Source organism: Anastrepha ludens, chromosome 4 (genome assembly GCF_028408465.1).
Source record: "Anastrepha ludens isolate Willacy chromosome 4, idAnaLude1.1, whole genome shotgun sequence".
In the NCBI taxonomy this organism is placed as follows: Eukaryota; Metazoa; Arthropoda; class Insecta; order Diptera; family Tephritidae; genus Anastrepha; species Anastrepha ludens.
In genome coordinates this window covers 3,194,353-3,208,602 of record NC_071500.1, presented here as the reverse complement: position 1 = coordinate 3,208,602, position 14,250 = coordinate 3,194,353, and the positions used below count along the sequence as shown (strand labels likewise).

The following is a 14,250-nucleotide window of genomic DNA, read 5'->3' as shown; positions in this document are numbered from 1 at the left end:
TTATAATTGGCTGCGAATTCCTTTAGAACTATGAAAATATCATTAGTTCTTCATTTTTTTAGAATAGAAACAAATAAATCAAATTCAAAAGTATTCTAAACTCTCTCCAAGCTAACCGATAACTAATTCTAATTCCTATTTATGCTTACAACACGGACTTCGTTATCCGAAACTCCCAATACTAACCAACAACCTATAAACAAAATACTAAAAATAAAATAAATGCCTAATATCCAAAGTCTTCACAACAAATTAGTCCGGCACACACCGAGGAAAGCGCCAGCGAGCCAAGCAAAAGCAACGAGGTTTCGAAGCCAGCCTCACCAGCACAGGTATTTCGCGCTCCCACAAGCATTTATGTATTATTTCTGCTTTCGTAAAAAGTTGTAGTTATTTTTTAATTTAAAATGCGGTAAAATTTTTGCTTTCAAAATGTTTGCAAAAATACATTTTCGTTACGTTTCGTTTCGTTTTGTTCGAAATTTCGTCTTACTAATGCTTGTCTAATATCCAACAATACATCAAATTCATTAACAAAAACAGCAAAAACATCTCATTAAAATTTTACTTACACACTCGTACTAATTACTTTTCATTTTGCAATTTGCGTCCTTTTTTATTCTGACACCACCACCATCGCACAGGAGCCAGTCGTGCATACACCTTCACCGAAATGTAATTCATACACGAACGTAAATCGGTTGTCTTATCATCAATACGATGTAAGAGCATTGCGACTTTTTGTCATTTATAAAGTGAAGATTACGAAAAGCTTTAGATCAATTGACTGCGAGCTCTGTATAATTGAATGGGATCTCATATTTTCAGAACCTTTTTCCGTGGCCGGGGATAGTTTCGGTGGATACGTAGAGAAATCTCTTAGCCTCTTTCCTGTATTCACATTGAGGTTTAGATTTTGGTGGTTAGTTACCTTGTGAATGCTTTTCGGTATTCCCGGCTCGCCAAGCTGAAATTGATGTTTTAGAACGGCTGATTGTAAAACGTGCGACTAACAAGGTACGAGTTTTTTGTGAATGCGACTGAAAATTGAGAAAACAAAGAAAATGTTTTTAATTATAGATGAATTAAGGATATAAGTGATGAAATACGATTCAGAAAGCAATTAAAGTGTGACATGCTAGAGCGTAAAATTTGGGCCACTTTTTAAAGTGTCATGATCGCGCTGCCAGGCTATTTTCAATAGCCTTAAATAGATTTAAGAAAAGTTGGCCAGAAACGTCCAAACACATGATTGCTTTAGCCAGTATCTGCCAAGCTCCATTAATGGATATAATCTTAACACCAACAATTTTCTTCAGCAAATCGATGGTTTAGCGAGCAGTACTACTTGTGGCACTTTCCTACTGAAATCAGAGGACTTTCCGATCTTGTTGATATATGGTATTTTTGGGAACAAAAATTCGTAGAGTCTTCTTTATACCAGTCGTATTGTCGGTAGTAGCTTTATTTTCTAAATTTTTAAAAAGTGTGGCCGAATTATGTCTGAAGCAAACAGACAGCACCGAACTGTATATTTCACGTTTTAATGGGAGCACCACCACTTTCCTCCCTCCAAATGTTATTTCGATTTATGGGTTATGCAAAGCATACCGTATAAGTCACGCGAATTTTTGAGTTGCTTTTTCCTCAAACATGCGTTGATATGCAACAAAGAATTATATATTACTTCGAACAAATTTGAATATGAGTATGTATTTACACTCTAATATACGTATGTATGTATGTATGTGCACAACTTGAATTACGTAAGCTGACGAAGTTGGCGACATTACGATATACAAAAAGTCCTCCATCCCTCCTCCGGCATAGCTTTGAATACGCAAAGATGGGTAGGGCGATGACAAATTACGTATGACCGCACATAATAACTTCGTATTATCAAAGGCCAGCTATGGTTGGTCATTGTGCTCGCAGTCAAAGGATCTCAGCTTTTAACTTGTTTTACGCATTTCGTAGCACCCATTAACTAAACTAACTGGAACTTATTTATTATGTAAATTTTTGCACTAAAACACCGAATATGTAACACTACCAAAACACCAACGAACGTTCGTTCAAACGCGTGGCTACTTGTGGTACGAAATTGTGTTTTTCTAACGAATTGAAAATTTTGGTAATAGCAGCGCTCTCCAGGCTCGGACCAGGATAGTCCGCATGTTGGGTACCGAGAACGTGCGCCCATCCCACCCAGCATATCTACACAATCGATGAAGGTAAGTGGAGGTTGTGGAAATACTAATATTACACCTGAGTTCCGTTTCTTGCATTTCTTTCCAAATCTTCTCATTTTCTTGGTGAGCAAATATTTTTAGTTAATACAAATTTGTAATAATTTTATGCATGTATGAATTTATATAAATGATTCACTGTGCTGTGCTTGCAAATACGTTGCTATTTTATGCTGCCTTTTTTATTTGGCAGGAATACTACCAGTCTGACCGTCCGTCATATCCTGCCCATTATCGTCACAGCCAAACCGATCTGACCGAATGGGAAGAACATCAGCAGCACAATCAATTCGGTAGCACTGCTGCATTGCATCACCCAAGTGGGGGCCCGCGTCGAAATGAAGTTAGTGACCGTTATGCGTATCGAAATGGTAGCGCGCGGGAAAATGGCGGCGATTGGGAGGAGCCGGAGCGACCGCGGCCCAGGTAACACCGTTATTTAGGAAATTATTTCTTATTAGTAGTAACAAATAATTGCTTATGTAAATAGGCGGCCCGATGGACGTTACAGTGACTCAGCTAGCACCGTTTCAACAGCTGTACTTAATCATTATTCCGGATATCATAGACGACCCATAAATCGGGTAAGTGTGTGGAATTGGTAAAGACGGGGAAAATACTTAAAAGTAAAAATCGATATTCTCTTCCAAACTTTGTTTGAGTATAGGCCGAAGTATGACTTGTTCCAAACTTTTTGAGAAAGTGGACAAGGAAAAGTATTTGCTATCAAAGGATTAATTGATCCTTGTCAGCATGGGTTTGTTGGTGGACGATCTACTGTTACAAATTTAGCTTTTTTTCTCAGTTTTTTGTCTCTGAGTTTAAGAATAGGTCTCAAGTTGACACCATATGCACCGATTTTTCAAAAGCATTTGACACGGTCTCACACAAAATTTTCCTCTGGAAACTTGAAAATTTTGGTTTCCACTCGGCTGAAATCCTACCTGTCGAATAGAATCTTATTTGTTGAAATTGGGAATATATTTGAGTCAACTTCTGGAGCACCACAACGTAGCATTCTTGGTCCTATCTTTATAATTTTCATTAATGACGTTGGTCGTTGTTTTAAGTAAAGGGTGTTTTTTTTAGAGGTTAAGTTTTCAAGATGAAATAAAACGTATATAATTTAATGTTATGGCCAAGAATTTAGCTTTATTATAAAGATAAGGGTTTGCCATTATGTTTTAAAAATGATTTCGGGCAAGTGGCCGCCGCGGCTGGCTCGAATAAATTCCAGCCGAGAGGCCCAATTTTCGACCACTTTTTGCAGCAATTGGGGCCGTATGTCAGCAATAACGCGCCGAATATTCTCTTCCAAGACGTCAATCGTCTCGGGCTTATCTGCGTAGACAAGCGACTTCACATAGCCCCACAAGAAATAGTCCAGCGGTGTTATATCGCACGATCTTGGAGGCCACGCCACAGGTCCACGGCGCGAGATAATGCGCTCACCAAAAGTTTCCTTCAATAAATCGATTGTTGCGTTGGCTGTATGGCATGTAGCGCCGTCTTGTTGGAACCAAAGGTCGTCCACATCAACATCGTCCAATTCAGGCACGAAAAAGTCATTAATCATGGCTCTATAGCACTCTCCATTGACTGTAACATTATGGCCGGCTTCATTTTTAAAGAAATATGGACCAATGATTCCCTCTGCCCATAGAGCACACCAAACAGTGACTTTTTGAGGATGTAACGGCGTCTCAGCAATGGCTTGTGGATTATGTTCACTCCAAATGCGACAATTTTGCTTATTGACATACCCATTCAACCAAAAGTGAGCTTCATCGCTGAACAAAATTTTCTTGTGAAAATCGGGATCGGTGGCCATCTCGTTTTGGGCCCATTCACCGAACGTGCGACGCGCTTGATGGTCGTTCGTTTTCAATTCTTGAACGAGTTGGATTTTGTAAGCCCGCAAACCAAGATCCTTCCGCAAAATCTTCCATAAAGTGGATGGGCACATCTCCAATTGCTGCGCGCGATGGCGGATGGACTCATTCGGGTCTTCTTCGATACTCTGCTCCACAGCAGCAATAGCGTCTTCGGTGCGCACTGTACGACGTCTCTGAGGATGCGTATTATCCACTAGAGCAAACGTGGTGCGAAACCGATCCATGGTCAATCGAATTAGTGACTCTGATGGACGATTATGTCGACCGAATATTGGACGCAGCGCGCGATGCGTCGCGCGAACCGAATCATTATTTTCGTAATAAATTTGCACGATTTGCAAACGTTGTTCAGGTGTTAGTCTATTCATTATGAAATGGCAAACCAAACTGAGCATAAATCAAGTGACAGCTGTCAAAAAGACCATCTACGAAAAAAGTAGTGCCAACTTGAAAACCTAACCTCTAAAAAAACTCCCTTTATTACATTGGTACTATAGGAGCATTTGAATGCTCTGAATGAGTGGGCGCTGCAAAGCAAACTATGTCTCAATACTAGGAAGTGCTTTCACATTACGTTTTCCATGCCCATGAACCCTCTTTCCTTAATTTATTATGTTTCAAATGTAATCCTTGTCTCAGTCAATGAAATTCGTGATCTTGGTGTTATTTTTTATTCGTATTTTACGTTGATTATCCATATTAAATTAGGTTTTTTGTGACTCTATGCTAATAAGTATGCCTTCGTCATCTGGAATCCGATGTATTCCTCACATTCTATTAGAATTGAAAGAGTTCAAAGCAAATTTGTGCGTTTTGCTCTTCAACTTTTAAACTTTGATAGTCCCTTGCAGCGCTAGATGCATGTTTCTCAATGTTTTTTCTTAAAGTTAATGTTAGATATATGTTCAGATCCACTCGGCCAAATATGTTTCAATGTTCCTAATAGATTACTTCGCTCTTATAATCCGTATTGAAGTTCTCAGATCTACTTATCTTAATTTCGTCTCTCTTACAAGAGGACTTGTAGATCTTAATCGGCTTCCTAGAAGTCTTGATCTTGATTTTGCGATGCTAAGGCCTCTGCTTAAGTCACTTATTGAGTCTTAGACTTATTATTTGCTAAATAATTATTAGTTTTAAAGTTTTCGTTATGTAACCCTGTCTGGCTTAAATAAAGAAATAGTTCATAATAAAATGCCATACATCAAGTTGTGTTGGTTTTTTTATTCGAAAATGAAACATGTAATTCTGGGCTGCATTTGAAACTTTTTGATTACGTTAGGTAAAGTTTTTGTGGCAGTCGGCTTTAGAGTAGTCAACTCACTTAGCCCATGTAGGTTCTTTGTAGGATCCACTGTGTAACACGGGAACCTTATTGCTTATGTTTCATGGAACCAGTGAGGTTCTCCTATGAAGCGTAGGATAGGTTTTGCCCCAACACCGGATAGTTCCGTAAGAGATTCAAAATGGCCTTTTCTGATAACCTTGTTCTACTCCTAGCTAAGGCTGGGCTATTACAGATGAAGTGTTCTACTGTTTCTTCTTCTTCCTCGTCTCTACAACTTCTGCAGTATTCATGCGAAAATCCTGCTAGTCTAGAAGAGTGCCTACCTAACAGCCAATGACCGGTGACACAAGCCATGAACTTCGCGATGTTCTCTCTTGAGAGGTTGAGCAATTCTCCTGATCTTTTCTTATCTATTTGCGGCCAAATTACCCAAACAACACAAGTATTTTCTTTTAATTTGCAAGTTGCCATAGGAATCCCAATCTTGCCTCTGTTTCCAAACAGTGGAAGATTAGGACCCTTTCTGGCTAGCTCAACGGCTTTGCAATTTCCTTCAAACCTCTATGTCCCGGAACCCATATAAGGCTGACCTAGGAAACGGTGCCTAATATCGTTTAGAGCTGTCAGACATTCCTGAGCAACCTTAGATCTTAGTATAACTGAGAAGATTTTTATCGTAGGTTTAGTTACGGCGTGTGTGTTAGTGTGTTAAGGGATACAGTTACTTCCTTTTGCCTGGTAGACGCTACTGTAGTCCGGAAGTCGAACAAAAAATTATAGTCCTGATTCTTTTGAAAAAATTCCAAAGCTTTCTTTATTTTCTAACTTGGATCCATCTGTGTAGAAATTTATTTCGCTGCGCTATGTCTATGTCGTCGTAAAGCTCATATAGCTCATCGTTCCATCGTCTGCGATATTCGCCGTTGCCAACGTGCAAAGGTCCAAAAATCTTACGCAGAATCTTTCTCTCGAACACTCCAAGCGTCGCTTCATCGGATGTTGTCATCGTCCAAGCTTCTGCGCCATACGTTAGGACGGGCATGATGAGAGTCTTGTAGAGTGTTAGTTTTGTTCGTCGAGAGAGGACTTTACTGCTCAGTTGCCTACTTAATCCAAAGTAGCACTTGTTGGCAAGAGAGATTCTACGTTGGATTTCAAGGCTGACATTGTTATCGGTGTTAATGCTGGTTCCTAAATAGACGAAGTCTTTTACAACCTCGAAATTATAACTGTCAACAGTGACGTGGGTGCCGATACGCGAGTGCGCCGACTGTTTGTTTGAAGACAGGAGGTACTTCGTTTTGTCCTCGTTCGCCACCAGACCCATTCGCTTTGCCTCTTTGTCCAGTTTGGAGAAGGCAGAACTAACAGCGCGGTTGTTAAGGCCGATGATGTCAATATCATCGGCATACGCCAGCAATTGTACGCTCTTATAAAAAATTCTGCCTGAGCGATTAAGTTCTGCGGCTCGTACGATGCTCTCCAACATCAGGTTAAAGAAGTCACACGACAGCGAGTCACCCTGTCTGAAACCTCGTTTGGTATCAAACGGCTCGGAGAGGTCCTTCCCAATTCTGACGGCGCTGCTGGTGTTGAGCAACGTCATCTTACATAGCCGTATTAGTTTAGCGGGGATACCAAATTCAGACATCGCGGCATACAGGTAACTCCTTTCCGTACTGTCGAATGCAGCTTTGAAGTCGACGAAAAGATGGTGTGTGTCGATTCTCCTTTCATGGGTCTTTTCCAAGATTTGGCGTATTGAGAATATTTGGTCGATGGTAGACTTTCCAGGTCTGAAGCCACACTGATAAGGTCCAATCAGTTGGTTGACGGTGGGATTCAGCCTTTCACACAATACGCCAAATAGGCGATATTTAGAAGACTAATCCCGCGGTAAGTGGCACAAATTGCAGGATCGCCCTTCTTATGGATTGGGCAGAGCACACTTAAATTCCAATCGGCAGGCATGCTTTCATCCGACCATATTTTGCATAGGAGCTGATGCATGCACCTTACCAGCTCCTCGCCGCCATGTTTGAATAGCTCACCCGGCAGTCCGTCGGCGCCCGCGGCTTTTTTGTTCTTTAGCCGCGTTATCGCTATTCTCACCTCGTCATGATCGGGTAGCGGAACGACAATTCCGTCGTCAACGATTGGGGTATCGGGATCTTCACTTTCTCGGTGACATGCGCAGCTGTCACTGTTTAATAAGTTCGAGAAGTGTTCCCTCCATAATTTAAGATTGCTCTGGACGTCAGTCATCAGTTCGCCGTCTTTGTTCTTACAGGAAAACGCCCCGGTCTTAAAACCTTCTGCAAGCCGCCGAACTTTCTGGTAGAATTTTCGGGCGTTGTTCCTGTTGGCCAGCATCTCAAGCTCTTCGCACTCACGTATTTCGGCCTCTCGTTTCTTTTTTCGGATAATACGTCTCTCTTCCTTTTTCAGCTCTCTGTAGCGATCCCACATGGCTCGCGTTGCGCCCGATCGCAGCGTGGCTCTATAGGCGGCATCCTTTCTTTCTGCGGCAGCATGACATTCCTCGTCGTACCAATTGTTTTTTCGGGCTCGCCGGAATCCGATTTCTTCTTCGGCGGCGGTACGTAGAGAACGAGAAATGTTGCTCCATTGTTCGTGGATGCCGGTTTGTTGGGCAGTACTCTCTGAGAGCAGGAGTGAGAGTCGAGTGGCGAATCTTCTGGCTGTCTGTTGTGATTGCAGCTTTTCGATGTCGAACATTCTTTGCGTAGGTAGATGCACGTTTTTTGCTGCACAGAGGCGTGTGCGCAGTTTGGCTGCAACAAGGTAGTGATCCGAGTCGATGTTGGATCCTCGGATCGTACGTACATCTAATACACTAGAAGCGTGTCTTCCATCTATCACAACATGATCGGTCTGGTTTCGTGTTTTTCGATCAGGAGACAGCCAGGTGGCTTGGTGAATCTTCTTATGCTGGAATCTGGTGATGCAGACTACCATGTTTCGGGCCCCGGCGAAGTCGATCGGCCTCTGTCCGTTACCGGATGTTTCGTTGTGCAGGCTGAATTTTCCGACTGTGGGACCAAAAATTCCCTCCTTGCCCACCCTGGCGTTGAAGTCGCCAAGCACGATTTTTATGGCGTGGCGGGGGCAGCGCTCATAGGAGCGTTCCAGGCGCTCATAGAAAGAATCTTTGGTCGCATCGTCCTTCTCTTCCGTCGGGGCGTGGACGCAAATTAGCGATATGTTATAAAAACGGGCTTTGATGCGGATTGTTGCGAGACGCTCGTCCACCGGAGTGAACGACAGTACTTGGCGACGAAGTCTCTCTCGCACAACAAATCCGACACCGAATTTGCGCTCCTTTACATGGCAGCTGTAGTAGACGTCGCAAGGTCCTATGTTTTTCTTACCTTGCCCCGTCCATCGCATCTCTTGGATGGCAGTGATGTCAGCCTTTACTCTCACGAGGACATCAACCAGCCGGGCAGAGGCACCTTCCCCATTAAGGGACCGGACATTCCAGGTGCATGCCCTCAAATCATATTCCTTATTTCGTTTGCAGGGGTCGTCATCAGTATAGGGAGGTCTCATCCGAGGCTTTTTCAAACTTTTCATTGGAGGGGATTTTTAAGTGGCGGGTCCCAAACCCAACGCACAAGCAGCTATCCTGGAATGTTTCGCCTTCTCACGTTAGCTCACTCCCGAACGGGTGTTCGGAAGCTACCCAGAGGATACGTGGGCTAATCCCGGCCGTTGTGAGCTGCTTGAACCATATGCAGAAGAATCGTCCTGGCCATTCCCAAGTGAATGGCGATCAGTAACTTTCCCCACTTGCGTGGACTTCTACACATGGAACCATCCTCCTCCTTGGTTATAACTACTTTTTGATTATTTGATTTGATTTTTAAACTTTTTCATTATCTAATATTAACGGACTAACAGCAATTTAAAGTTATTAAGAAGTAATTAAATTGTATTCTTGAAAATTTCAGAGCTCAAACTTACTGTCAGCAACTTTGTGTCTTGTCAAAGAGCTGGACTATCCCAGTTTGGAGGTGGTGGAGCATGCCGTGCGTTGTCGAATCGATGAATTGACGGCCGACTGATGATGAATGTGCCGCGCGCCGTCCTGTTGAGGGATGCGGCGGCAACAGTGAGACGACTCGCTGACCACAAGACACAAAATACAACAAAAAGAAAAGCTGAAAGTACTGAGGTGCGATGACTATGCTGAGCCATTGATAATTAACTCTCTCTGGATACTCACAAGCACTTGGTGGGGTGTACCCCCAAATTGGTTACGAATATTAATTTTACGTAACAAATTTCTTGCTATTAACTATACTTTGTAATATGACAACATTTTTGGTTTGATGTTTATTCTTTTTTTAACTTATAAACGAAGCATTTGAAGGAATTTATTAATTTTTAACAAACTGGCTGATTTTTAGCTAAGGTGCAATGAAAAAGATGAAGTAAAGAGAGAATTGGGTAAAAAACTGCTGCCGAAAAAAGATGTACAATTTGAGATGAAAAGAAGTGAAGTTTTAGATTCCATTTTGAAAAAACAAAAAAATGCATGTAACAGACTTGCCAACCGTACACACAAACATACAAATAAACTTATATAGAATAACTTTTATATAAATGTAAATGTTAGTTAAACTACAAAAAAAAAGATTTGCCAATGGAATTCAACGAAATTCAGCAACCAACAATAAAATGAATGGCAGGAAAGCGAACGAGCAAAAACTTTCTTAGTTATGTTAAATAGTAAATGTGTATGTATGTATGCTAACCGAGAAATTAATGAAAAAATGTGTGTATTTTGATATTATACAATATAAGTAAACTTATTTACATGCATATGTATTTATAGCCAAGAAGCTGCATTTCGAAATAAAAAAGTAGTTAAAAATGTGAATTATTCAGATGCAGTAATTTTCTCGTATGTTGCTTGAATAGCTTAAAGCTTATTGTACAAAAGACATTTAGACTATCGCTTTGCTGTATTTTTCTGTACTTAAACAAATCGTTGTTCAAACGCACAAAACACAAATTTCATGATCCCAAAAGTGAAAATATTCGGTATAGTTTTCCAAATATGTTTTTTATGCAAAATTGAGAAACCTCTGTTTTACTAGTTTTTTATTTAGCAAAAGACACTACTAAATTATATAAATATACGACTTAATTTTAATGTAACGCAAACGACCTCTTGCTAACGTCCTTTTATGTTTAGATGTAACTAAGATACTTTTGTTTTTAACTAAATGCGTCCGAGGAGATGTGAAAACGTAAAACAATAAATACAATTTATTAACATAACGAAGGTGTTAGTCTTATTTATTTCTTATTATTGTTACAATACGCACTTTAAGGTTGGCTAAATCCCTGCTATTTTGACTTTCGCAGATACTTAAGTTAAGTTAGGACAAATGGCTGCTCAAGCAGGGACCCACTTGGACAAAGAATCTAATTAAAACAGGAACAGGAACATAAAAGAGGGAAAACAGGTCAGGGCGACTTTGGATTGGAGGATAGCGACCAAACCAGGGCTAATTACATTGCGTTAACCGCTTCATGCTGTTGATGAAATTCACCAGGTGTAGCAAAAACGCGAAAACTCAGATGTCTGAATCTTAGCCCGACGAGAGGAGGGTAGCTGAGGAGAAGGTGCTAAGATGATTCCAGCTCATCTTCCATAAAGCTTCTGCAGAAAGGATTTGAAGCAATCCCAAGTCTTACCGCATTGATACCTAACGGACAATACTCGGTAAGGACGTTCAGCTACCACGAGAGCTGCGGCTTTGTTAGCGTCAGAAGTTCCCTCGAGCGCCCTTGATCTACCCATGGACAGAAGGATCTCGCGGCTTTGTACTTTTGCGCATTAATCCCGCGCTCGCTGAGTTGACGCGAGTCTTAGCTTTTCAGGAGCAGACCACAGTATCTCAAAGGAACCCTATTACCCTCATTTTGCGGTGAAACCGTCTTGTCAACTTATCAATACTTAACCAACGCAGCTTACGTTTTTTGAAGTGTTTGGCTACGTTCTCTGCCTAGTATGACAGTTGCCTTTAATTTCGTATGTCACTTTCATAAAACTTAATAAAAAAAGTCTTTTATATATTAACACCTGTGGAAATGGTAATATTTAAAAATGGTGAATTTTGCTGTGGTAGAAAATTTCCGAGTTTGAATTTGAACTCGGCGTACCAAAATCTACCATCCGAATCCAGCGAATATCTTTTTGGTGTAAAAAGTAATGTTGCATAGTGTAATTTGTACTAGGAAAAATTTCTCAGCTAACGTAAACTTCTATTTAGTGCATAAAGTTTGTGTATTCCTACGAAATCTGGAAACTAATTCCACCATATATTTCTAGTCACCTTTATTTGGTGACTTTATCTCTCTTTTCAAGGATACCCTTTTTTTCTTGCAAAGTTTATTGACCTGAAGTACCCATCTTGAGTTTAGATAAAATGCGATCTATGCGTTATTCATAGGTGGCCGTCATGGCGCCTTCGCTCTCGAGGCAAACACATCGACAAATTATACTCTAAGATTCGATTGTAAATGACAAAAATTGAATAAAATATTTTTTTTTCGAAATTACCTCGCAAAAATATTTTAGACTCATGGGTGTACGCCAAACTTTTTGTTTTCTTGTATGGGGACGCCAAATTAATCACCCTATTGAAAGATTTATAATTTTTGCAAATGACCTCCTACGTCCATCACACTACTTGACCATTGCGAACTAGACAGCTGTGGTTTACAAACAGACAAGCAATTGAGCGCGTAAAGGTCAAAATTAAGATTTCCATCATTCAAAATCATTTGTTTTTATTTAGTAAAAACGTTACTCAAAACCGCCACCTTGTACATACCGCTTTGCACAAATATTAGCTTTTCGCAGAATCATTTTATTTTTGTTGTTCTTACTATCATTCATTCTGAACATTTTATTTCATTCAGCTCACTCTGTGCTTTCAATATTTCCATTATTAAGGGAGCTTTGAAAGTAGTGACGTAAGAAGGCGGTTTTGTTTATGCACCCGGTACTTTATGCAAACAGTGGTTTGTATTCGTTAAATTGAATTCAGGAACGAGTAAAAGAAAAATACAAGATTGGGACTTTCGAATTCGCAGTGACGTCAACGCTATGAATATACATATCAAAGGGAAAGAAATTAGTTGTTTGTGAAGCGGAAGAAGAAAACGTTAATGTATAGAGAAGTCTCAATGACAGAAACGTATGGAGTTTTGAGAGGAACTCGCTTCGCGAAGACTAATCACCACAGACACATTTTTCACCAAAAGTTAACAGTAAGGAACTGAATTAAGTAAATTTAGCAGCAGTCGATTAGAATTTGTTGATGATTAGAAGCAAAGAATGTTAAGTAGTTTTTTAATATGACTATGTATTTAAATTTTTTCCAAATCATCCAAAAATATATATGTATACCAATATACCAAAACACTTGTATGCTCTATGAATTCTTGTCTAAAATTAGTTTCGACTCGAGAAATTAGTAAACATTTTCATCAAATTTGTATGAAGTTTTAAATTTACTAAAACGCACACAACAAAATGTGAGGTCATTTTATAATGTATTTTGTTTAAATTCTTCTTTTTAAATTAAATCAACAAACATAAAGTTACTTTGATTTTAAATGTTGGCGCTTAATTCAAACTTTCTCATCTAAGTTTGTTTGAAAACGGCAACTTAGAACATATAATCGGACGCCATGGAACCAGAAAAATTACTGATTATCGTGAGCTTTTCACTGGTAATTGGAGGCACCATCTTCCCTCATAAACGCATTTAAAAGGCTACATGGGAAATGTTTAGCTGCATGAGAACTATCGATATCGATAACTATGATTAACATTTGATATCGATAACTATGATATATTATATGTTAACATTTCTGTTCAATAAGGTTTGGCAAGTTGTCCAGGGTCGTTTAATGCTAGAATATCGTTTCCAAAAGCTGGAAATTTACTTTACGCTCGTTCACAACACCACATCTTTTTGGGTCCTCGATTGCTCTGGACTGAAAGGAGATAAAAGAGCGGATGAGTGTGCACGGAAAGGCCCTGAGCTTGACCTATAGCGAGTGGTAGTTGATATAAGCATTCCTCTAAACGAATTATATACTACGATTGACTTGAGCGTAATCGCGGAAACCAATACAAGGTGGTCTTTGACTACTAACTGCAGGGTCTCCGAAGCGCCCTGGCCAAATTTGAATACTAAGAGGACAACGGGTCACCGCACTATTGGCACCCTAGCCAGTAGAATGGGTGTGCTTCACAATGACTTTTGCAGGAGCTGTGGAGATTAAGAAGAAATTGAGTTGGCAAACTGGCTAACCAACTTAACCTAACCTAACATTGAAAAAAAATTTGTTTTTCTACTTTCGCATTTACAATATATATGTGATGACCTTCAATAAAACACAATTAAATATGTTTTGTATTTACTTATATTTATATATGCATTTATTTGTTTATAATATTCGACAACATTTTAATTTCAATTCAATTAATTCAAAAAATTTTGTTACCAATACTTTTTGTTTTTGTTTTACGGCGTTACACACTGTGGGAGTTAACACATACATACAAGAACGTTAGTGAATAATATTCAATTTGGTAATTTTATATATTTTTACAACAAAAAATAAATGTAAATACATCGGATGAGTGACAATTTGTGGTGTGTAAATATGTACGAGTATGATTTGCGACTATTTTCTAGCGATTCTTTCTGAATCATTAGTTTGCCGAGCAACACACAAAGCGCTCCAAAAAATATGTAAAAAAACT

The 14,250-nt window shown here is 39.7% G+C and overlaps 1 protein-coding gene across 15 annotated transcripts in view; it reads left to right on the top strand.

Moving 5' to 3' along the window:
• The window catches only part of LOC128860227 (putative uncharacterized protein DDB_G0291608), a 32,151-nt gene extending 21,418 nt beyond the window's left edge, over nt 1-10,733 (top strand). For 6 of the 15 annotated variants that reach the window (XM_054097586.1, XM_054097588.1, XM_054097591.1 and 3 more), the window contains exons 6-11: nt 240-332; nt 645-722; nt 2,142-2,234; nt 2,443-2,675; nt 2,740-2,833; nt 9,407-10,733. In XM_054097586.1, the coding sequence (XP_053953561.1) occupies nt 240-332; nt 645-722; nt 2,142-2,234; nt 2,443-2,675; nt 2,740-2,833; nt 9,407-9,520 (705 nt within the window). In that variant the 3' untranslated portion in view covers nt 9,521-10,733. The remainder of the gene's footprint in view (nt 1-239; nt 333-644; nt 723-2,141; nt 2,235-2,442; nt 2,676-2,739; nt 2,834-9,406) is intronic. The other 9 variants (XM_054097593.1, XM_054097596.1, XM_054097595.1 and 6 more) reach the window with 9 other exon arrangements.
• Nucleotides 10,734-14,250: the final 3,517 nt, after the last annotated feature.